At 41.7% G+C, this 25,000-nt stretch overlaps 2 protein-coding genes across 3 annotated transcripts in view; one reads left to right on the top strand and one right to left on the bottom strand.

The window, feature by feature from the left end:
- The window catches only part of LOC109420299 (uncharacterized), a gene marked incomplete in the record, with an annotated part of 8,700 nt that extends 3,916 nt beyond the window's left edge, over positions 1 to 4,784 (top strand). The window contains 3 exon segments of the mRNA XM_019694623.3: positions 2,079 to 2,241; positions 2,305 to 3,160; positions 4,372 to 4,784. Coding sequence (XP_019550168.3) covers positions 2,079 to 2,241; positions 2,305 to 3,160; positions 4,372 to 4,584 — 1,232 coding nt within the window.
- Positions 4,785 to 8,080: 3,296 nt separating this feature from the next.
- LOC109420330 (ubiquitin-like modifier-activating enzyme 1) overlaps positions 8,081 to 25,000 on the bottom strand; it is a 37,702-nt gene continuing 20,782 nt past the window's right edge. For both annotated transcript variants that reach the window (XM_029857245.2, XM_062861126.1), the window contains exons 2-7: positions 22,344 to 23,515; positions 11,521 to 12,570; positions 10,986 to 11,237; positions 10,605 to 10,913; positions 10,170 to 10,540; positions 8,081 to 9,972 (exon numbers count right to left, since the gene is read on the bottom strand). In XM_029857245.2, coding sequence (XP_029713105.2) covers positions 9,558 to 9,972; positions 10,170 to 10,540; positions 10,605 to 10,913; positions 10,986 to 11,237; positions 11,521 to 12,570; positions 22,344 to 23,219 — 3,273 coding nt within the window. In that variant the 5' untranslated portion in view covers positions 23,220 to 23,515 and the 3' untranslated portion in view covers positions 8,081 to 9,557. The remainder of the gene's footprint in view (positions 9,973 to 10,169; positions 10,541 to 10,604; positions 10,914 to 10,985; positions 11,238 to 11,520; positions 12,571 to 22,343; positions 23,516 to 25,000) is intronic.

Genomic DNA, 25,000 nt, shown 5'->3' with positions numbered 1-25,000 from the left:
TTATATTGTCGGGCCGCCACCAAACCGGACTTCGCACAATGAAGTCGCGACGCGACCCAACTCGCGACGTTTTTCAATCATGTCAAAGGTAGTGCGCATCCTTCCCGTTGTTGTCAGGAACACAGCGCACTAGATGCGAAACAGTTGCGACACTTGTGGACCAAGAAAATGACAATTTTTGATTGAATGTCGGTCTTGATTCCAACCGGATAGACAATATTTGAATCGAACTTGACAGTTATCTCATGAGTTGTTATGTATTTCAAACTTTAGTCAAACTGGTGCCTCAATATTGCAATAACGGTTAAGCACGCTGTAATGATACTTATGTACCTCGTCACCCACTTCATGCAACTACATTAGTGGTCTAATAACACTTAGTGCGCTCGGCATAGTTCCATCATGCCGCTCAAAGTGTTGCCACAAATAATGCTTAGTTTGCGAAACCCGGTTATCTGGCTGGTGGGGAATGGGAGCCTAAGCTTCAACTGTTAATGCAATCAGAGACTACTCAGACTTAGACGTGGGCGATCCTATATATGAAGGGTTATCTAAAACGCTCTGGGAATTCCCAAAGCGCATTCTAATAAATCTAATAAGCCTAAGATGCCATTAACAGGAGGAAAATGGCAAGATAATATAACAATATATGGTTTATGTAATGTAAAACAATTCAACATAACAAAAGAGAACCATTCCAAAACCATTTGATTAAATGTACCAGTAGTGAAATTACAATTAAAAACAATTTATTTACGGTACATTTTATTGTTTGAAACCATTCATGTACCATACAATGTACGGTATTTTTAAACCCACGTATCAGTATTTTGAACAATTCATTAACAATAAAATGTATGGTTTTGCAAAAAAATATATAGTATGGAGAAAAATATTTTTTTATATTGTTACGATACTTAACAACCTGTATAATATATTGTAAAAATCTTATTTACAATTCACGGTGGTATCCAACATTACATCTTATTGTTTTTGTATTTTTATTTTTACAGTGGTGTCTATTGTAAAAATATGGTTCTAAATAGTACTGTTACAATATAACGTTCGGTTTTTCTACTGTATTTTTTATTCGGGCAGCTCTGCCACCGTTCCAAATGTTCTGGCAATAATATCCATATCGTCCGCAAAGCACACAAATTGACCGGATTTTGTGGAAATTCGTTGAGCCCGGCTCGTCGCATCACACCTTCCAGAGCGATATTGAAGAGTAGGCATGAGAGTCCGTCACCTTGTCGCAGTCCCCGGCGAGATTCGAATGAACTGGATAGTTCACCTGAAACCCTTACGCAGTTTTGCACACCGTCCATCATTGCTTTAATCAGTCTAGTCAGCTTCCCAGGAAAACCGTTTTCGTCGATGAATCTCCATAGCTCTGCGCGGTCGATACTGTCGTATGCCGCTGTGAAGTCGATGAACAGGTGATGCGTTGGGACCTGGTATTCACGGCATTTCTGGAGGATTGATGATGTATGTGCTTATTTGTTTTACTTGGGATTGATTTATTGAATTCTGTTTGCAGTGTTTTACATTGAAAAACTTAGAAGACAAACAATTGAGAAATCCGGACCGGGGCCCGTGGCGTAGTGGTTACACGTTTGCTTCATAAGCAGATGGTCATGGGTTTGATCCCAGCCCCGGCACTTTCGTCAGTTGCTCAGAGCATCTGACACTGACCCTCTTCTGAGCCTATGGCTCAAATGGACACGGATACTTGGACATCGGCGAACGGCAACCCATAATGGACCCCCAATCGGACTGGAAACAGGAACATAGGAACAGGAATGATAGGGTAGAAAGTGAAAGCAGCGCAACGGCAACCAGTTGGATATAGTAGAATTAGAATAGAATACATGTAGGCGCTGTACAAATTATAAATACAGCTTCCAATTGGAATCGCTCACGCAGTGCCCTAGTGGACAAAAGAGCTGTAAACTAAGTTAAGTGATTAAAGAATAAAAAAAAATAATATGTTTTTCTATGACTTTTAAAGTATTAACATATTACTTTCAATTTTTCATTTCGTTCCGCATAGTGTTCTGAATACTTTGAGAAGAAGTGCGAAAACCCAATCCAGCGGCTGGTTAAGGACAGTAAGACTCCGTGTATCTACAAATCGTCCGGCTGCACGTGGACCTTCGGTCCGAATGATATGCGCCAGCACCTGGAAGAGTGCAAGTTCCGGCCCGTGAACTGCATTGGCAAGAAGCTGGAGGTGATAACGTAAGTTTTTAGAGCACATTTAAGATGGTCATGATGAACAGACACACTTTTTTGTAATTTCAGTTGTAGCTGGAGCGGACGGCATTGTGATACCGAGGATCACTTGTTGAAATTCCATGCCGATTTGGGTAAGCCGTTCAACTACTATCAGGTGTCGGAGATTCCGTTTTCCGCGAGCGTTCCCAGGACCAGCATCAGGCTGGTGGATGCTTTCGCTAAGCACTTTCTCTTTTACTTCTCATCGAATGTCGAGACCAAAATGATCTATTTTATGATCATATACTTTGGACGCCGTGCAGAAGCTCAGCAGTACTATTACGAGTTCCAGATACGAAATCTCTCGGGCCTGGGTGTTCCACAGGTTAAATACGTCCAACAGTGCGTTGCTGATTGCGAGGATTTGAACGGAAAACTCGAAGATGAAAGCTGCATTGCCCTATCGTTCAAGTCAGTTCGGCACTATTTACAGAACGATACTATACCAATAAGGTTCATCATAAGGAAGTTTGAGAAGGAAACGGACAGTGGGCCAGCCAATCAACGAAGGAATTCCGAGAGTAGCAGTTCTGGGGGGAAACCATCGAAACCCAAGCCTACACCGTTCGTATTTTCCGAAAAGGGTAAACAGCAGCAAAATGTGAGTCGGAGTCGTCCGGTTGGTGGCGCAGCAAGCGGTGGCGATGGAGGCAACAGAAACTCTCCAAAACCTTCGGATGATCCTCCTTTGCGCAGAGCTTTACCGCCATTGGCTCGATCCATTTCCGCCGCCAAAGGAGGTCCCCCCAGCAGCTCTTCGCCGGTACAAAAAACGCCGGAACTTTCCTCCATCAACCGGATGGGAGTCAGTGGTGTGGATTCGCCAATCGTTCACCAGGAGCCATGCCCGTTTATGTCGCCATCGATTAACCGGTTGGACGCGGTGAGTAAGCTCAAGCAATTACAATGTCGTCGTCGTCGTCGTCGCTAATCGCTCGGAGCTTTTCCATTTGTGAATGTTTTGAACTCGATTCTCATAAAGTGTGTGTGTGTGTTTTAGTCCCTGCCATGAATACTTGAACTGCTTTTCTGGGATACATGAATTCATCGATGGTGAAAGCACAGTCAAACAGACGTATCACTTGGAAAAAATGCGATTAAAATCATTGTCACAACACAAAAATATAACTGCTTAATGCTAATCGCACAGTGTTTGGCAAAATGCTAAGTAGTTAGGTGGCGATAGTGAACGAAAGTTAAATATCGATGCGAGCACGGCTAGCGAGCGGTTTGCAAACTTAGGGCCGATTTCTTACGAGTTGAGCCGAGGTGAAGAAATCGGCCCTTAACAGTATTAGAAGTATACGTTAAAGAAAGGAACGATTGCAAGAAAGCAACGTGATACGTCTGTTTGTCTGTGGTAAAAATATGCTTTCATTTTCCGAAAATCCTTTTTCATTACCCTTGGCTTGGCTAGAAGGATTACGTCTACAGAAAGTTTGGTATTTGGAACACAAAAGTAGCCATGCCCGAATACCGTGCATTGGAACTCTGCACTCACATTCTGTACATATTTTTATGTACTAGTGTTTGTCAATATAAAGGTACCAAATTTATCACGCCTAACTTAAAATGGTTTCATATGCTATCATTTGAACTAGTTACTCGATAAAGTAAATAATGCACTTAGCAAAATATTTGAATTTTTGTCAAAACACGGTATTAGGGCATGGTACGGTCTTCTGGATCTATTCGAACTCCAGTTATAACTTATAGGGTCGACAAGAATAGGAAAATGCTTAGTGTCTGTGAACTTTGTCAATCACTTGTAATCGTCCTTTCTCACACATGCAGCTAATTTCCACGTGCATATCCCACATTTTGAAGTTGGTTTCTACTTACTACGTACATCTCTCTTTCCGGTTCATGATTCTTTCTGTGGCCAGTTCTGGCCAAACTAACAGCACACCTTCATCTTAAAAAAAACCAAACCTCAAGCGCATGTTCTCATCACCTACCTATGTACAAACCACAACCACACAAACAAAAAACTCCACCGAACCACACAAATACAAACACACAGTGCTTAGTATAGAACGACTTTTGTACTTCCATTTTTTTCGGACCACGCCCACAAAAACCGTCATTGAGCAGCCACCGTCGTACAGCGTAGTAGGAAGCTATGAAAGCCGATACTCCTACAGTGAGTATTGCATCACCAGCAACAATAAACCACCGCCAGTCGAGTGCAAAACGACGGCAACTCTCTGCCACAGATACACCCAGCCGTATAAGATGGCAGATGAGCGCCTGTACTTGCAGCGCTATCCAGAGGACTGTTTGGGCAAACCCGTCTACAGACGGTAGCACGTGTGATGTTGATGTTTTCTTGATAAACGCAAACTTATGTTTTAGGAAAAATCTCCGCAGTTTTGTTTATTTTATCCGAACGTTCATCACTCTATCGCAGTGCATGCAGTGGAATTCACTTTTCTTTAATTCCAACCCAACCGTTGTCGGTTGGGGTGTCATTTTGTTCTGTCACGGTCGCCATAACGTATAGTCCGACTACGGAAGTGATACGGGTGACCCAGAGGGACCTGATAGTGATCGGGCTATGGTGCCAACACACGATCACGGTGCTAACGCCAATAACGTATAAGAAGTGCCGTCCATCAATCAGAACTCGATTTGCGATTTCGTTTGATGTGGTAAATCTCTTTTAACCTTCCTGCAAAGGGCCGAATTGAAAGATCTCCACCCTTGGCGTCGCATTGACCTGTGGCCAGGTCAAATTTCTTGTCACTTCCTTTTTTTTCTTTGTTGGGGCTGTGCCGTCCATGCTCCTCTGCTTTTTTGACATCGACGTTGGAGATCCATTGTTAGGCCACCTTGCACGAATTATATACCACAGGCATCTATTGATGACGACCTGCAGCTGTTGAGTGTTCTCCACTGTTACACACCAAGTTTCACTGGCGTACAACAGCGCAGGTTTCACGTTCGAGTTCAAAATTCGGTTTCCATTAACAACACTTGTCGAACTAACATTCCTTCCCTTTCCTGATGACCGTAAGGACGTGGCCGGCGCCGTTATTGGCTTTCAAATATTGAACTCTCGAATTGTGCACATTGTGAGTGTGTAGCTAGTCCCACTGAGATGAATGCCCTCTAGGGTAAAATCTCAAAAAAAAAAAAAAAAAAAAAGCTAGTCCCAATCACCATTCATTGATTTTATGTGCAACTTTGATTGTTCTGGTCAATCACGGAGTAGCAACATGCGATGTGTACGGTTAGGTCTTTGCTTTGTTTTTTACCCAAAATTTGCAAGGAAAAATGACCCCCGATAGAACATTTCACTCTTAGCACCAAAGAGGGCACCCTTAGCTTTCATTTGGTGGGTGACTAAGCAGTGACAAGACATAATCAACAATAGTACGTTTGTGGCTGCCGCTCTCCATCCTTGGTCGCGCCCAATAATGCTCGCTAAGCCACGCTCCACCTAGTCCGCCCATCGTGCTCTCTACGCTCCACGCCTTATTGTGCCAACCGGAACAGTAGCAAACACCAGCTTTGCAGGGTTGTTATTCGGCATTCTTACAACATGCCCTGCCCATCGTATCCTTCCAGCTTTGGCCACCTTCTGGATGCTGGGTTCGCCGTAAAGTGCAGCGAGCTCGTGGTTCATCCTTCTCCGCCACACACACCGTTCTTCGGCACACCGCAGAAGATCATCCTTAGCACGCGTCGCTCAAAAACTCCGAGTGCTTGCAGATTCTCCTCGAGCATGGTCCATGTCTCGTGTTCTTAGAGGACCACCGGTCTTATTAGCGTTTTGTACATGGTGCATTTGGTGCGTGGGTGAATCACTTTTTAGGCCACAGCTTTTTCTGGAGCCCGTAGTAGGTCCGACTTCCGCTGATGATGCGCCGTCAGTAAAGATCCGAGGTAGACGAATTCCTTCACCACCTCAAAAGTATCCCCGTCTATCGTTACATTATTGTCTGGCCGCCACCAAAATGCACGTCGCACAATCAAGTCGCGACGCGACCCAACTCGCGACGTTTTTGAATCACGTCAAAAGTAGTGCGCATCCTTCTTGTTGTCAGCAACAGGCGGGTGTACAGATCTGCCACCGTTCCAAATGTTCTGGCAATAATGTCATGTTGTCCGCAAAGCACACAAATTGACCGGATTTTGTAAAGATCGTTCCCCGGATGTTGAGCCCGGCTCGTCGCATTACACCTTCCAGAGCGATGTTGAAGAGTACGCATGAGAGTCCGTCACCTTGTCGCAGTCCCCGGCGAGATTCGAATACACCGGATAGTTCACCCGGAACCCGTACAAAGTTTTACATGTTGCCTTAATCAGTCTAGTCAGCTTCCCAGGAAAACCGTTTTCGTCCATGATTGAAGTCGATGAACAGATGATGCTTTGCGACCTGGTATTCACGACATGTCTGGAGGATTTGCCGTACGGTGAAGTTCTGGTCTGTTTTTGACCGACCGTCGATGAAGCCGGCTTGATAACTTCCCACAAACTCATTCGTTTTAGGAGGCAGACGACCGACGGAAGATGATCTGGGATAGCACTTTGTAGGCAGAATTCAAAATAGTGATCGCTCTGAAGTTCTCACATTCCAAATGGTCACCTTTCTTGTGAATGGGGCAGATTACCCCTTTTCTGAGCCCATCTTGATGAGTTCAGCTGCGATACCATCCTTACCAGCTGCTTTGTTGGTTTTGAGCTGATGAATGGCATCCTTAACTTCCCTCAGCACGGGTTTTGGTTCATTTCCGTCCTCCGATGCATTGGCGTCATCGTTTCCTCCATCGTCGTGGTCTCCCGTGCCTACGTTCTCCACCGATGTCAATTATTCACAGGTCCGGGTGAACGTATATGTTTGCCTGTATTTGTCGATAAAAATATGTAAACAAACCGATCAGCTGATCGCGACGTCACGTTCGCCAAAAAATTTGTTCGAAGCTTCTGGAACGTGACGTCACCTTCGGCAACTTCGTGCGATTTCGGCTTGCCGAAGTTGACATGACACGACTACTACTTCAAAATTATCATATCACAAACACCACTTTGCCCGATGGGCCTAACCTGGTGAAATTTAGAACATTGGTTCTCCACTCCATGTAGGTGCTGATCGAAGTGCTGCTTCCACCTTTCGATCACCTCACGTCCATCCGCCAAGAGGCCTCCGTCCTTATCCCTGCATATTTCGGCTCGCGGCACGAAGCCGTTGCGGGATGCGTTGAGCTTCTGCTAGAACTTCCGTGTTTCTTGGAAACGGCACAGCAGATCCATTTCTTCACACTCCGCTTCTTCCTGGCGGCGCTTTTTCTCTCGAAAGAGGCGGGTCTGCTGTTTCCGCTTCTGTTTGTTACGTTCCCTTGCTGCAGCATTACCGCCCGCGCTGCGTTCTTCTCCTCCAAAACCATTCTGCACCCTTCGTCGAACCATTCGTCACATCGATTCTGTTCCATGTACCCGATGGTGCTCTCGGCTACGTCGTAGGAAGGCTGCTTTCACTGTAGTCCCCTCTACAGGACTGGCCTCATCGAGCCTCGCCTGGCTTCTTGCTACGATGTAGGTAGGTATTAATTTCTCTTCTGCTCTTGCCACTCTCTACCGCTCTTTGTTAAACCAAGCAGCAGTCACTAGCACTTGGCACTTGTCGTTCTTGCCGACACTCGGAACATTACAGAAAGTCACTGTGGGAAATATGGATTCCAATAAATTTTCTATAAAGCATTTTAATTGTAATGCGATGAGCTTGGCTTAACACTTCGATATTCAGAATATATACTTGGGATGTCTTCAAAATAGGATTACAAAATGTATCGAAATTAAGTTCAAATTTCATGATCATAATTTATTTTTCAAATACAATTATTTCTGTTTACTATTCTGTTCATCTATCAAGATACGTAGTTCCGTATTTTTTCTTCTCCAACTCATATGATCAGTTTAAAACCCAATATCCTTCCACTTCCTTAATCCTCAATGCAGCAATTAGATAACTGGACACATCTACACCAAAGAATGGTTTTGCTTTACATTGTATGACACATCTCTTCATATCTGTTTCTTTGTTTCTTCATGCACTCTCTTTATTACCTTGGATTTCTGATAGACTTCATTCATAACGATAAGTTGCCATTTCCGAGCTGTTCTCGTGTCAAGTTCTACCCAATCGAATAACCTAAATAAGCATCAGCATTGTATCAATGCTTTCTTCTTTTTTTCCTCGCTGTTTTATATATCCCTTTTCCTAACTCCCTGCTATATTTTTTTTTCACTATAGAGTGATTAAGTTTGGGATTTTCCTTTTCAAACACAGTGCAATTGTTCAGATTACAATTTAATCTATGGAAATCAAACGCAAATCATATGTGTTAGTATAATGTAGAAGATGTTATCGATGTAGTCGAAGAAAACTCTCAAATCGAGATGAACCGTAAGAACGAAAGATGGTTGTTGCACTTTTTATCAATTGACGCTACCACAGGACGACAATAATTTAACACAAATATCATTTAAAAAAAAAAAAAACAAGAGTTTCATTATATGTAAGGAGCAAGTTATAGTTTTGTTATTATCACACTAAAACTGATCAATCTTCAGTCAAACCTCACGCGCTGTTCAGCCCGACACAAACGGCGCACGTCTACTGCCGGGAGAATCTGTGGAAGGGCTTTGCGGACGCAATTATCAGCTAAATCAAGATGATGTGCAATACCTAGTCGAACTCCTCTCAATTTTCGGCTGGGATATTGCGGAATCAATGCATAGTAGGAAACGGACACAAACCGCAATTTATTGAAGCGTAAACGGGAATGCCACCGATTTACCTTCGAAAGTGGATTCATTCGTAAACAAGAATGAATGTGATTGTCTCACATAGTTTACGGGAGACGATCGGTAGATAGGTGTCCGTTGGATGCTCAAGGAGGGGAATCTATTTGGAAACTACTAGAAGGTATTGTTTTAATTCAGCGACAATTAAAAACTCTAAATTTGGGTCCGTTAGTGCCAGCGTGATCTACACAAACTGATATTTTTGCAATTTTCAGAAAGATAGTAAAGCGGTCACACTGGTGAACACACTGCTGTTGTTGTGGCGGGTTTACTATTCACTTCTATTTGAAATAGCTGATTCCTTGCAAGAGTCACTCCCTTGTTGATAATATGTTCGTGTTGTTGTTTAAATGTGTGTGTATCAGTGTTACTCCCTTGATAGTATGCATGTAAGTGTAAAAGTGTGTCTGTGTGTGTGTTTCGTGTTCAATCCCCTACGAAGTAAAGCTATAACCTACGGTTCCGCTATCCTAGGGTAGAATGTACCGCACGTAAGGAATCTCCACATCGTTTCCGTCGTCGTCGTTGCAGCAAATTTCGAACACCAGTGCGCGGACGTGCGGTTCGATGCTCTTTTTCGAGACACGCCTCACCACTTCCGACATCGTCAGGGCCAACCGTTCCGTCTTCTTGTCCTTGGCCATGAAGAAAGCGTACAACATGCAAACGCCCTGCGAGAGCATCGTAATTTGCAGCTTGTGTTCACGCTCGAAGTAGTCCAGGAACTCCTTCAGTGTCATCTCGCCTTGTACCTCGAAGCGATCCCACAGGGTCCAGTCTTTGTCGTAGTAGGTCTGCTTCTTGGCTTGGATGGGCTCCGAGAAGGTGAAGAATGGCAGAGCTAAGTTCAGGAAACCGTTCTTAAAGCGTTCCAATGTGTTGAAGCTGGGAAGGGAAAATTGCGAAATTAGTATTGAATACCCATTGACAAGTGACATGTGCAGCATGGTCACATAGTCGGGAATCGCCCAACAAACCCCCGTGGAAAAGTTAGCTGTTTGGGAACAAATTTGTATTCTGTTTTCTAGACCCTTGCATCTTGCATATAGAAAGAATGTCCTTGACAACTGAATCTAACTTACCCCTGAGCAAGCTTGTACAGCTCCAGTGAGACACAGCCCGCCACCAACGAGGTTGTGGTGGCAATGGCCGGCATGATCTTTCCAGCAATCAACTTTGACTTGTGGCGATCGGCCGGTGGAATCTTGTAGTTGGCAGCGCGCAAGTTCGACGCAGCCACGATGAAGTCCATGTGCAGATTGGTGTCGTCGTCCTTTTCGAACTCCAGCGGAGTGATGGTGAAGTCAAGTCGACCAAGAGAGGCGAGTTCCTTCTGTAGCCGGGTGATGCGATCTTGGTCCAGCTCTTCGCCGGATGCTCCGTTAGCTTCGGCTTGCATGGCAGCATCCGTGACAGCGATTTTCACACCGGATCGTGGCGTAAACTTCGGAACCTACAAGTAGCCAGCGAAAATTCAATCAAGGTCGCAAATCTACAATTTTTTTATAAAACCTTACCTCCACTTTGTTCACCATATCTCCAATGGCGGAACGATCACGCAGTTGCGGAATGCCGTACACCTCGGCGCGCAAATTTGCGGTCGCAAAGATGTAGTCCAAATGCATCGGGTTCTCTACGTCGAATGTGATGGCCTCCGGGCAACGCTTCGGACCGGACCAGAAGGGCTGTCCGGACGAAGTTTGCTGATTCGGAGGGAAATTGAACAGCAGCTGGCTGATCTGATTGGAATACTGCTCCTGGAAGTGGATACGCGCCCACTTGACACAGTCTACGAAGGACTTTGGTCTCTCGTCAATCAGGGCAGTCTAGAAGTGAAAGTTTTACACTGTAATAAAAGTATTCCGACTTTTTGTTGTTGTAATGTCGAGGTCACTCACCTTAACCGATTCCAATACTTCCAGTGGTTGCACTCCCGGCAGCTTGAGCGTACGTTCGATGAAGGTCGGATCCGAAACGTACTGAGCGGCATTGGCGGCCGACTGTTTGAAGATGCCCTCGAACATGTCACGCGCCCATTGCAGAGTGTGCTCGATGGCATTCGGGAAGTTCTTCAGCGTACAGATAGGGATCGACTTCTCCGGGGGATCCTGCGAAGAGCTGTACGATTCCGTCAGGAATGGAACAACAACCTGAAAACGAGGATTGTTTATTCCTTTATTGCTTAACATTTTTCATGTTCGAGAGAGCCTTTGTGATGGTCAAGATCAAGAAACGATTAATCTATAAGTCAGCACGTAAGGTGAAACAATAGAATGTTCTACTTTGTTGCAATAGAAACAAGGATTTTTCCATCATTTCCACATAGTAGAATCAATATTTCTGCCGTGTTAGTTGACAATGGCACAAGTTGAAAACTGCCATCGTCACTTGGATAGACAGAAGCATTCAACAACTCCCTGCTCAAGTACTCACCTGAATGTTACCCATCGTTCCAAGTGTACCGGATTCCAATAATGGTTTCCGATAGTACACACAACGACGGTCCATATAGATACGCGCATCGATGTTGTCCAAGGCGTTGGCAACTCCATCCAAGCGCTCGAAGAACTTATCGTCGTAGACCTTCTCCGTTTCGGGGCCGACACGATTTTCATGCGACACCACATTGATATCTCCATTCATACGCTTGACGGCCCTGGCCGCTACGCTGGACTTGGGCTGCTGCACGTCATGCGGCCGGAACAGGAACTGTCGGTTCAGATTGCTCTTCTCGATCAGATCCATATCGGTGACGATGATCTCACCGTCCTCCTTAGATGCCACACCGATCATGGCAAAGTTCTTCAACAGCTCGCATCCGATTGCACCGGCTCCTACGATAAAGTATTTCAGCTTGCCAAGTACATCCTGGAACTTGCGTCCAAACACGGCAATCTGGGCATCATAACGAGATCCAATCGGTTGGCAGTCCTCCTCGGAAACGCCACCCTCCGGCAAGCATTCTACAGCATCGAAGCAGAAGTACTGATAGATCGGCGTAAATTTGCCAGTACAGGCCTTCATCACTTCCTGAGCGGTGATTCCACCGACAGCCCCATTCATCGGACAGAGATCACCGGCGCAAACCTTGGCAAACGTTGTCAGTGCCGTTTCGTTCACCTCATCCATCTTCAATTCCTTGCTGCGTTCTTTGCACATTTCGACAAACTCAGCAGCATCTTCGGCGTTCCAGGGACGCGGCAAACGGCCATTCTTGTCCTGGTAGCGTCCCAGCACAGTGAACGCCAGTTGCGTGTTTTGCGGGTGGTCCCATTTGGCGAAGTCGGACATGATGAACTCGGGAGCATTCTCTGCATCGGCCAGCGACTTGAACGTCATCTGCTTGGGCATCTTGACCTGGGTGACGATTCCACCGCGGACGTACGGGCTGAACTTGGTGGTGTCGCCAATGCTGAACGTGTACGGTCCCAGGACCTTGATCTTGATCGGATCACATCCGTTCAGCTCGGACATACCCTCGACCTATAGGATAGACAAATAAAACCAGATAGTATTAGCAGACGTTTTATTATTGAAAAAAAAAAACAAGATATGCAATTGACATCATAAGAATGTATAACTAGTTTTGTTCCTTAAAAAAGTTGTTTAGTTTGTATAGATTCGTATGGTGCATTCAGTCTGTTGTCACAGTCTAATTGCCAAATTATGTTCAGTTATTTGTCGCACACATCTGCAGTGCAGGTCTGGTGTGTAAATCACATTATTGACCACGTAGCTGCCGACTTCTTTCTGCTCTGAGCAATGGATCAATGAAGATAACTTAGCATTCGCCGTATATAAACAAAGTGAAGTTATGTCAACCACTTAAGGCTACGGTGGCGCTGTCTGTTCATTGCATGGCGGCCGTTTTAGGTATTTCAGTGATCCATTGGGGAATAATCTGCTGAACAGACACCTGAACAGGGAGGTCCAGGTAGTATGGGATTAGAGATCACCTTCTACAGGCAAAATAGACGACAGGATTATACCTTCGGCCAACTAAATACATTCCCTTTGCCGCAAAACCTTACGGCTCTCCGGAATTATCAAGAAGACATTGCTTCAGAGAGGGGCTAGTGCACATCGCACCAGATTAGCTTAGCTACGTATCCCGAGCAGGGAATGAGAACTAATTGAAAACAAATTGAGTTATTAACCCTCTAATACCCAATACCGCCTTTAGACGGGGTATAGTTTGAGCATTTTTGTAATTTTTGTTTCGTGGAAAATCAAAATTTTTATATTTTTGGCTGATGTTTAGGACTGTTTTGTATATCTCAAAATGGTTTTTGGTGTATTTTAAAGTTCATTTACATTTTTTGAAAATCATTGAAAAATTGATGTTTTAGTCACCTTCTAGAAGTCATTGTTTATTTTGCATTTAATCACTGCAATTAACATATTTTAAATTTTTCCCAAATCATTCTATCCTAGTTTTATAGTTTAAGGGAATCGAATACACTCTAAAATTATTTTCCTTAAAATTACACGGAAAATAAAATTTTCTATGAAAAAAATTTAAAATAAAAATATTTCAACAACAATCATAATATCTCAAAATTTTTTCATCTCAAAAAATCCGTACCCCAAATAGGCTTCCAGAAAAAATATAAAACTTTGGGGATGTTCAAAAATAAAAATTAGAAAAATCAAAAACTGAAATTCGCGAAATCGAGAATTAAAAAGAATCATCTTCCAAATCATGCTTAAATCGATTTTAGATGACGAAAAATGATATTTAGATCAAAATCATAAATTTGGGTATTAGAGGGTTAAGGATTCTATAACATTCCCCAGAAAACCATTCCCCAGAATACCAATCCCCAGAATTCCATTCCCCAGAAAACCATTTCCCAGAATGTACCATTCCCCAGAATGTACCATTTCCCAGAAATCCGTTCCCCAGAAATCCATTCCCCAGAATGCACCATTCCCCAGAAATCCATTCCCCAGAAAAGCTTAATATACTCTGCTAAAAAGTTTAATTCGATACACAAACATTAAAATGTTGATCATAATGATATGTTATACCCCGGACAGACATGTGATACGAGTATTATTCCTGTACAACGGTACGCAGTGTCAAGAAAATTCCAACTCATTTCAAGCGCAATTGTACAGTGATTCTTGTATCACATGTGTGTCATAAGTATTAAAGGCAAGGATTTTAACATTATAGTGTTATTACGAGCAAATATCTATTTCTTGTACGGTATATGAAACAAATTAAGGTAAAAATGTATACATACGTACATATCCATAAAAATATTCTACAATAGTAAACGTTTGAATTACCATTGTACACAATTGCATGTTGATCTTTAAACCTATCTTGAAAGTTCACAAACTGTTAGTTGCGTTGCTATAAAATGTTTTGTTTTTGACAGATTTGTGAAAATTGTGCAGCACTTGTTTTACGATGAATAACGTTTTAAAAGTGATGTGCAAAATTTACAGAGAAAACGCATATTCTTCTGATGTTGTTCAGTGTACAAGATACTTAAGACTCAACTGACCACGTTTTTCTTTGCAAACGGTTGGAGGGATCCATCCCAATGGTTGTTCCTAATTATTCGCTTCAAAGGCTCTTCATTCATGCGGTATGAGAAGGGCTTTCATCATTATTCCAATACTATGGAATGGAATAGAAAAAGTGAACATATAAGCAGTTTGAATGCCAACAGAAGGGAAAAAGTATCATTGTTTTCCTTTTGGCATTCAAAAACCCAACAATGTTCCTTCTTTTTAAACAATATTCTTCTTAAAATTAAGGCAATTAGTAAAAAATTTTAAATTATAACTGCTTACATTTTCAACATAGATTCTCCCTTCTTTTCTATATAGGCTGTTCTTTCGAATTGCACTTTTCAGGAAATTATGGGCATTATTACAACCACCGGTGTTAAATTGCTGTTATATTTATTATTGATTTTTTTTTTCAATTTTCTGAACACCTGTGCTTGTGGTGCCGATTGTAACTAGCCTAAACATTGTAACTCGAAAGAACAGCCTATGTAGAAAAGAAGGGAAAATCTATGTTGAAAAAGTAAGCAGTTGTGATGCCGATAATTTCCTGAAAAGTGCAATTCGAAAGAACAGCCTATGCAGCAAAGAAGGAAAAGTCTATGTTGAAAATGAAAGCAGTTATAATTCCAATAATTGTACCAATTGCCTAAATTCTAAAAAAAAGCTTGTTTAAAAAAAGGAACAGTGTTGGGTTTTTGAATGCCGCAAGGAAAACAATGTCACCACAGACAAACAGACGTAACACTTCGAACATTTTTCGATTTAAATTTTAGTCTCGGAAATAGGTTCGCTTAATTCTAAAAGGACTGAATTTGGCCAATCATCAACTAGGTGGCAGTAGTGAGCAAACGTCAAACTCAAACAAAAACTATGCGAGCGCCGCGAATTGGCAGTTGGTCAACTCTCAAATTTTCAAATAAACCGTTAAATCGATGTACGATGGAAATTATCAGAGTGTTACGTTTCCTTCTTCGTTAAAAAAAATGTTTGAGTCGTTATAAGAATTGTTGGCATTACAACTGCTTATATGTTTATCAAAAATTTTCCCTTCTTTTGCATAGGCTGTTCTTTCCAGTTGCACTTTTCAAGAAATTATCGGCATTGCAACTGCTTACTTTTTTAACATTGATTCTCCCTTCTTTTTTGCATAGGCTGTTCTTTCGAATTGCACTTTTCGGGAAATTATGGGCATTACAGCCTCCACCGGTGTTAAAATTGCTGTTATATTTATTTCATATTTTTTCTAAATTTCTAAACACCTGTGCTTGTGGTGCCGATAATGACCTGAATAGTGTAACTTGAAAGAATAGCCTATACAGAAAAGAAGGAAAAAACTACGTAGAAAATGTAAAAAGTTCTGATGCCGATAATTTACTGAAAAGTACAATTCGAAAGAACAGCCTATGCAGAAAAGAAGGAAAAATGTATGTTGAAAAAGTAAGCAGTTGCGATGCCAATAATTATACCAATAGCCTAAATTGTAAAGGCAAATCATGCTTATTTCCGAAGTCTTTCTTGTCAAATAAGAATTTTTGGCAGGATGTTTCTTCCGGTGATTTTTTACGAATAAATATTTGATTTTTAGCTATTAATATAAACCATTCAGAATTAAAGCAATAGTTTTATTTTTTTCTGGGGAATGGTACATTCTGGGGAATGAATTTCTGGGAAATGGTACATTCTGGGGAATGGGTTTCTGGGAAATGGTTTTCTGGGGAATGGTACATTCTGGGGAATGGAATTCTGGGGATTGGTTTTCTGGGGAATGGTTTTCTGGGGTTATAGAATCGTTATTAAGATATCACGAATTTTGATAACAAAGTGAGTTTTCATTTTGTATGACTTAAGTGTTAACATAACAAAAATGATAACAAAATAATGTACTGGAATATCTAATTGAAATCAGAATGAGTTCTCATTGATAACAAATTGATATCTCATTTTGTTATCTACATTTTACGACTTGATATCATACGTAGTTCTTAGGGAGTTATCAAATCTAAAGGGTAATAACTAAAAATTAATAACAAATTTAGTATTAATTTTGATATTTTATTAGGCAATAATTTACATGAATAAGTAAAAATTAAAATTAGATTTTATTTTAAATTTAGAAAAATCTCGTGATTGAAAACTTGTTTTGTTTGATACAATATCATCAGAATATGACACCTTTTAATACCGTAGTATTATCGATTGTAACATTAACATTTCATCAACAGTCATTTGTAACTTGGAGCCTAAACGAAGAAAAACTGTATGAAAGCCGGATATGATATCCTCATAGATATGCAGCATAACTATACCATGATTCAACTAAAAGATTAATGATAGACATTGAAGTGACAAAGAAAAGTAAATTTGGAGTCAAAGGACAACTGCCCTTAACCTTCCGTAACTCGCGCGGTTGACTACCTGCGTCAGCACCACGCTAATGCTGAGTACTAAAAGCGAGATTTTTTCAACGTGTTGTAACAACAGCGCGATCGCTCGAGGGTTAATATTTTTGTATAGGTAATTATATTTCAGCTTTTCCTTCTGGTTATATGCACTGCAGCAAAACAAATGTGGGAGATGTTCACGACATCCCAGAGCCACAGGCATCGGGACTCAAATTGAATGACATCAAGCAACGAATTGAGGTGCATTCGGCTTCTCAGCTTTTTCCCTCGTTACCCGGGGAAAATGATGAGATTGAAAAAATAAGGCAATCGATAGGAAAAATATTTTACTACAATAATTCTATCGGGTATGGCATAATGGCCGATTGGCATAACAATAAGTGAAATGGCATTCATCATTTTCATGTGTGATAGATATCTGTGTTATTTTCAAAACTTCAAACATCACGAGATTCATCATTTTGGTACGGTACAATGAATCCTTTTTCGCGCGAGAATTCTTTATAAAGGTAAAATATGTGACCTTCAACAGTAGAATGACCGAGAATTACTTTGGTTGGCCATATCTAACTTCATTTGCCATTAATATAGAATTTAAAAATTTAAAAATATTTGGCAATATGTTTAGAATCTGGGAACTTTTGTATTCTGGGTAATTTTGTCATGGAAGGCTTTTTAAAACCTGTTGAATTCAAAGTTGGCCTCAAATCTTTCCCAACAAAGCTATACAACCAAGTTTCAGGCAACTTGGACGATAATATCCAGTCACCCTAAAAAGACTTACTAAAGTTCAAGCCAATTCAAATCAATAGCATGACCGTTACCCAGAATCAGCAAATTATAAATTTTGTGTCAATATGTAAGTAAAATACTCTGGTAGATTTAACAAATATTTTGTGAATATAATTAATATTAATAAAGCATATTAAACCTTTTTTGGATTTTTGAAATCAAATCTTGTTATCATTGAGTTTTTGAAATGATAACAAAATGATATCTCAATTTGATATTAAATAAAAACAATTCGAAAAGAAAACTTATTTTGATTTCATTTTGTTATCAATAACAAAATGAGTTATCAATTTGTTATAGGTTTGTTCTCATTCCCTGCTCGGGATTTGGTGTGTATTAGTTGGCCTTTCAATAAATAAATTTACTTTGAAAATCCTAATTATGGGTTTGAAATTAATTGAATTTGATTTTGTATGAGAACTTATTGGACACGGTGTACATCTTTCTTAGGTGTCTTACTAACCATCCTTTCCCATTCCTCAGCAGTCGCAAGGACGAGGACAGGACAACTCTCGACTGTTGGAGGTTTGCTTCAATCTTGTCGAGGAGTCAGAGACAAGTCTCCAATCTTTGTGCTTTGGTATCCAGCGGGAAGGAGGCAATTCTCATAACAGCGGTCTAGGGCTGTACTACTTACGAAATTTGTGCGTCTTGCTTAATGCTTATGTTTACTTTTTCAGTGGTAACCAAGTAAATGATTAAACTAAAATTATGTGAATTTCTCATACGCCTTTTCGCCAAGGAAAGCACCCCATTAAACCCCATCAAATTTCCAACTCCAGATTTCTATGAAGTGGGTCAAGTTCTTGGACATGGTCTGAGTAGATATCTAATCAACATTTCCTCCCCATCCTCGCTGATCGTAACGACCTGGCCAGATGTCGAACAGAGAGTTCGTTAAATGAAAGGTTTGCCAAGTCCCAGGCAACATTTCTGGCGCATTAAACGCCTCCATGAGGCACCCAATCCCTGACCCACCCTAATATGTGATGGCTAAGAACCCCCTTTTCCCTTCAATTCGGGACACGCCGATTCTTTCAAGCGCACATTTCCCATCTCTCCGGGACGCCTGGCTGGGGGCTGCATCACACGCTTCTGCGATTGCTTGTCATATGCGATCGCATTTGCCACACTTTTGCGGCTACCCGCAAATGCGAGGGCCTCCGCCTGGCTAGAGTTCTGAATCTTTGACTTCACGGATTCTGTCGTGCTGCAGTTGCCTCGAGTTTCTCGTGGCCACTATCAATAACTTACGAAGTCTAATAAGGGCCTGCTGATGATGGTCCTTACTGATGTTGGACATCGAGGACACAAAGTCAATGTTGAAGTCAAGCTGCTGAGCAGCCATGGAGGAACCCATCTTTATGTTTGTTGATGATCCTTATCAAACACGTTCTGTCCATGGCCATGGCCCAACAAGTTAGACGGGAGGAAAATAGGGATTCCAACGCTTGCATTACGTGCGCAGCTGCCTCCTACCGTGTCCGATCTCCTTAAAGAAGACTTCGCAAACCCACTCCTTGTTCCACTACCGCTACCTATGCTACTACCCACTTGGTTTTTGATTCGAAACATTGCTTACACGGGGAAAAAGATCTACCACGGCAGAGCCCTGCATTAACACCAGTAAGCGTATCCGTGTAGCTGCCGGCTTAGAATAGCACTACGGACCACCTATTCCGGGGGTAAAAGTCCACCAAACAGGTGGCCCCAATCCAAGGTGTCAGGCGACCCGTGCTGAGAGATGAGTTTTTGAGGGGGTTTAAAACATGCTCGATCTTTAACGGAGCCCGTAGCGTAGATATATCACCTTTTTGGGTTGCGTTGCGGCGAAAGATCTACCAAACCGAACCCTAGTCCTAACTGCATCCAGCTATGGAACAGCCTATTTTAGTAAATTAAAGGAAAAATTTTGGTCCTTATTACATTTCATACCTTGGTAAAAGTGATAGGTCTCGGTTTGGTTCTGGCCGATCCATCATTGTACCAAGAAAAAAATGGATTAGCAATCCTAATCTTTTATACGGTATTCACTGGTTGGAGGCAGTAGAGACTAGGGTTCCGATGCATGGTCAATATCGGTATCATTTCTTGACTTTTTCGTTAAGGGATCCGATTTTGACTGAAAAAGGAGCGTTTTAAAAGCGAAACCTATCAATCAGAATCCTTCCTTGCGAACTAGTTGAAAATGACTATTTACTGTAACAAAACCGAATACTTTATAACTTCTCAATGGTGATAAAGTAATACGACATGCACTAAACAAAGGACACGGGGTATACCACAATAGATCAAATATTGGTCGCAGTGTTTATGACCCGAACAGAGAAAAAAAAAAACATCAGTAAACGACAAATTACTGTGGGGGTGTCCTGGTTCTTCCTATGATCCTTTTTCTGGAGGATTGCTAGGAAGAACTCCTGGAGCATTCTCACAAGGAATTCCTAGAGAATTTTCAGAGAGAACATCGATCTGGTGGATTTCCAAAAGAACTCCTGAAAGATTTTCTGAATAAATACCTAGAGGAACTCCTGCAGGTTTCCCAGTAGCATCTTTGAAGGATTGAGATGAATGTTATTTGTTGAATAAATTCTAATTTAGTTTTAATATTATCCTGGAATGATTTCTTTTTATTATATCTAGGAATCAAATAAATGATCAAAAAGTACAATACATTATTCATTTGCAATCAATACTACAATACTTGTACAAATCTACTTAAAATCACTTCTAAACAGAAAGGGGTTAAAATAGTTTCGCTAGTGACAACAAACTAGCTCCAAACCCCAAGAAGACGCAAGCTATCATCTTTACTCGTGAAAACTCGGTCACAACGCACCCAAACATCGTCTTCTGCAATGAGACAATCTTACCTATGGACAGAGTCATCAATCTCGGCCTCCATATGGATAATCATCTCAAGTGGTGCAACCAGGTGAACGACGTGATCGCAAAGGTGTACGGGACACTGCGGACCTTTCGAAGGTTCTCTTCGGTACTACCTGCTGAAACACGCCGTAAGCTAGTGCAAGCCGTAATAGGGCCCTATTTCACGTACTGTGATGTTGTCTATACCCCGGGACTAAGTGCAGCCTTGAAAGATCGACTTCACCGTTGTTTTAAATCTGCAATTCGTTTCGTACACCGTCTGCGATCACGAGACACTACGGCAGCCGTAAGAAACTGCGTATTTGGCCGAGACTTGCATGTCAACTATCGTTACCGAATCTGCTGCTATATGCGTAAGGGATATCTTCTGGAGCATCCAGACTACATCCAACAACACCTACAACATGGCCAGATGCAGCGTAGCAGAACTCTCATCGTCCCACCACACTCAACTCAACTGAGAAGGAGTGTACTAATTTATGGTGTCAGCGTATGGAACAGCCTTCCTCTGGAGACCAAAATGAAGCCCACCTTTAACGCCTTCAAAAAATCTCTATAAATCTAAGAAACTTGTTAACTATATGTGCAATTTTTCAGATCTCAGTTTTAAAGTTAAAGTTCTAGTTTTAAAGTTAAGCTTTTCAATATCCTTCAGTAAACACTCTATGGTTGTTTCCTTGTCCTTAATGATACTGTACTGTAATAGGATCCCGTAATTTTGAAAATAAACTATTAAACTATTAAACTATTAAACTGGTTTTTTTTTCAAGCCTGTGGGAAAATGCGGCGCCTGGAAAGTACGATAGCATTACCTTCATTCGGTCGCCTTGCACCAATTTTCGTTGCGCTATTTTTATACAAAATCGTGCGAGCAGAAAACGACTTCTCTGGATTTGCTCGCTGTGCTGCAACAACGCTAACAAGTTCCAAGGAGCAGCAATAATAGCAGCAACCAACAAGGGTACCTGTCTCTTTGTGGTTAGATAAATGCATTGATTAGTTGCTCGCAGGGCTCTACTTCTATCTAGTCAGGGATCGCAATGTATTCGTTTTTGCTTCACATTTTCCCCGCCATACGGTCATTATTTATTTTTCCTCAATGACGTCACAAATTACTCTGTCTCCTGCGGTCGATCAAGCTGCTGAGTGAAACTCTGTGTTCGAAAACAAGCGCAGCAAACAAAAAGATCTCGTCTGTTCGTCTTATAGTGGTATAGACACATTCGCTTCACCAGTGTTAATTTTTGTTTAATTTTTACTGGCATTTCTTCCCCACTCAGACATATCTAATTTAGCTAATTCATGTGCAGTGCACTTTCATACTTTTTCAAGTTTTGTTCAGAACGCAACAATGATGACGAACATCACAAAATCAAAAATGTAAGCTACACTACATCCTTGGAAACTTTGGAACGTGTGCAATCGATTCACGACGAACTCTTCCAACATCGTACACTAGAAAAGTGTTATGCTTCGCACTGCAGCACCGCGCAATCAACTTTTTTTTTTGCTTCCTATTTCATCACCACCGCAATTGTGTGTGTTGTCTCCGTCATCGTCATAATTATTGGTCCGCGCCGTTTGTCCGTCCGTATGAGTCACAAAGCGAAAAGAAAAATGCGTACTTTTGTGAAAATTCTCACTTACCTCGGTGAAGGTTACGTAGTCCCCGTCTTCGAATCCATGCCGATTTTCGTCCAGACAGGTCACAATGCTGTCCACATCGCTGGTAATACTGGCGACCATGGCCGAGCTTGGATTGGCCCCGGTCGGATCGTACACGGTGAAGTCCGTTCCGAAGTCACAGAAAATCTGCGAGAACAACCCACGGGTATCCGCCGTAATCAGGGCGATGTTGTTCCGATGAGTAATCTCCGCAATCCGGTGCTGCTCCGCCGGAGGCGTCAAAGTGAGCACCACCACCCGGAACTTGGAGAGAAACTCCTCGGTGAGATCTCCGGTATACGCACTGGTAGGCACATAGTTGTTCAGCTCGGCCAGCTGACGGCAGCTAACTTCGGCCCGATTCCGTCCAACATCGTCCGCCGTCAGGTAAAATTGCGAAGACAAATCCGCCAGCGAGCAAAGCGCTTTGTCATGCAAAGTGACAGATTTTACACCACCAAGGATTACGTTTTTCGCAATTTCCACGCCCAATCCACCGAGACCCGAAATCAACACATCGGACCGTGCCATCCGACGCATGGCATCGTGCCCCAGAACGTAGAGCTGCCGCGAATAGAGACCTTCGTCAATCTCCTGTCCCGCGGAACCTTCGAACGGTACCGATCCATTGTTGTTTGCCGTCGCCATTACAACTGCTACTGCTGCTGCTGAGTCTTCTTCTTCTAGTTTGTGTTGTTGTTGCTGCTTCTGCTGTTCGACTGCTACTGCTTTCGCTGCTGCAGTGAGGGGAGTCGACAACGACGACGACGACGACGAAGAAGGCGATGTAGGCAGCTTCCGCTTTTTGGCGGCTGGGGGATCGACGGCGGAACTGTCACGAAATTCACCACTAGACATTAAGCCGCACTAAAAACCGGTGCGCCTCCGTCACGAGAGACCAAAGCACCAGCCAAAGAAAACTAAAAATCCAACTTCACTCCAACAACGACGAAACCACGGATAATTTTACCGACCGAAATGCGCACTAACTTCGCAAATTCACTTGCAAAAAACACGAATTTTCTGCTGCCCCGGCTCACAAACGGCAACGCCAAAATCGTTCACTCGCGAAGAAGCGGCTTCTTTTGTCTGGGTTGCTTCACTCGTCGTCGTCGGATGATGTTCGGTGAGGGAAACGAGAGTCGACATAAAAACTGCAAGAAAAGGGTGCGTTCATGAGACTATCCACTGAACTGTATTTTGACGTTTAACGAGGGGGTTCGCAAGAAAATTTACACTTTTCAAGCGACTTACATGCTTGCCAAATTATTTTTACTAAATCAAGCATAATAATTATAATTATTATATATATATATTATATATAATTATTATAAAAATATATATTATATATATTATATATAATTATTATAAAAATATATATTATATATATTATATATAATTATTATAAAAATTATTTTTTCAAATCGACGTATCTAACTTTTTCTCTAATCTGAGTAAATTCATGGTCAATGTTGACGACCATTTCACTAAAATAGTTTTTTTTATAAAAAAGACTTTTCATAAGTTTTTTCGTGCTTAACATCACCAGGGATATTGCACGCACTAGGTAAGGAACAAAACCTACTCATTCCATATCATTTTCACATTGACAAAAATACACATACACCGGGTTGGTTCAAGATACGTCATGCCAGATACCGTCTTACCCCGTTTATTCGACACGTTTTAATACACTTTTTAATTCGTACCCCGCTTATACGACATATGTCGAATTAAAAAGTGTTCAAACGTCGCAGCCATGTACACTGTAAATGCAAAACAGTTTGATATTGCGCTTATACCCGTACCCACTGCAGCTCCTCTTGCAGCCGCTACTTTCGGAAGTTCTGATTTGGTGCTATTCGACACCCAAACCACCTGGGGACCAACCGGAATGAACTGCGGAAGGCAACAATTGTAGAAAGAACGAGCTTTTCATTCGCACCACCACAATATTTGATGAAATTGTAATCCATAACAAAGTCGGAAATCAAAACAAAAACAAAAATAGAGTTGCCAAATTTAAATAATCAAGGTGATGTAGGGTGACCAGTTTGTCGAATTAAAAGTTTACCCCGGTTATACGACAACAGTCGCTGTCGAATTAGCGGGGTAATACGGTACGTTGCTTTTGTATGGTACCAGTTTGGTGTATCAGTTACTTTTGATTTTAGCTAGATACGTCGTTTGGTTTTCTCATATATCAAAACGGTGTATCTATCAGTAAAGTTGTAAACATCAAAATAGTTAGATGCGTCGTTTCGAAAAATATGCTTAGTTAAACAAATTAAGCAATAAATCATCAAACAGTGATGTGGATTCTTCAATTTGCTTTATGAATCATGCATGCAGCAGTAAACCCGGATTTGTTTACATTCTCGAGTTACGTCGGATTGAAAAGTTATGCTTGAAATAAGATTTTTTTTATTTCAATCAGAGCTGCAATTTTTCGACAGGCCTTTATGATAGCGATATTTTTTGCTTATTTCATTTTTCTGTTTTGGTTTTCCTGTCGTTGTTTTCCGATCAGCAACACGGGAGCGAATTGGGAGCGAAATTAAATAGGTACTCACACTCGCACGCAGCGTACTGAAAGCGAGAGCTGACAGGGCTAAATTTCCATTCAATTTTCTGTAGTT

The sequence above is a fragment of the Aedes albopictus genome, chromosome 3 (genome assembly GCF_035046485.1).
Source record: "Aedes albopictus strain Foshan chromosome 3, AalbF5, whole genome shotgun sequence".
In the NCBI taxonomy this organism is placed as follows: domain Eukaryota; kingdom Metazoa; phylum Arthropoda; class Insecta; order Diptera; family Culicidae; genus Aedes; species Aedes albopictus.
The sequence above is the reverse complement of the archived record's forward strand: the minus strand, read 5'-3'. Positions and strand labels throughout refer to the sequence as shown.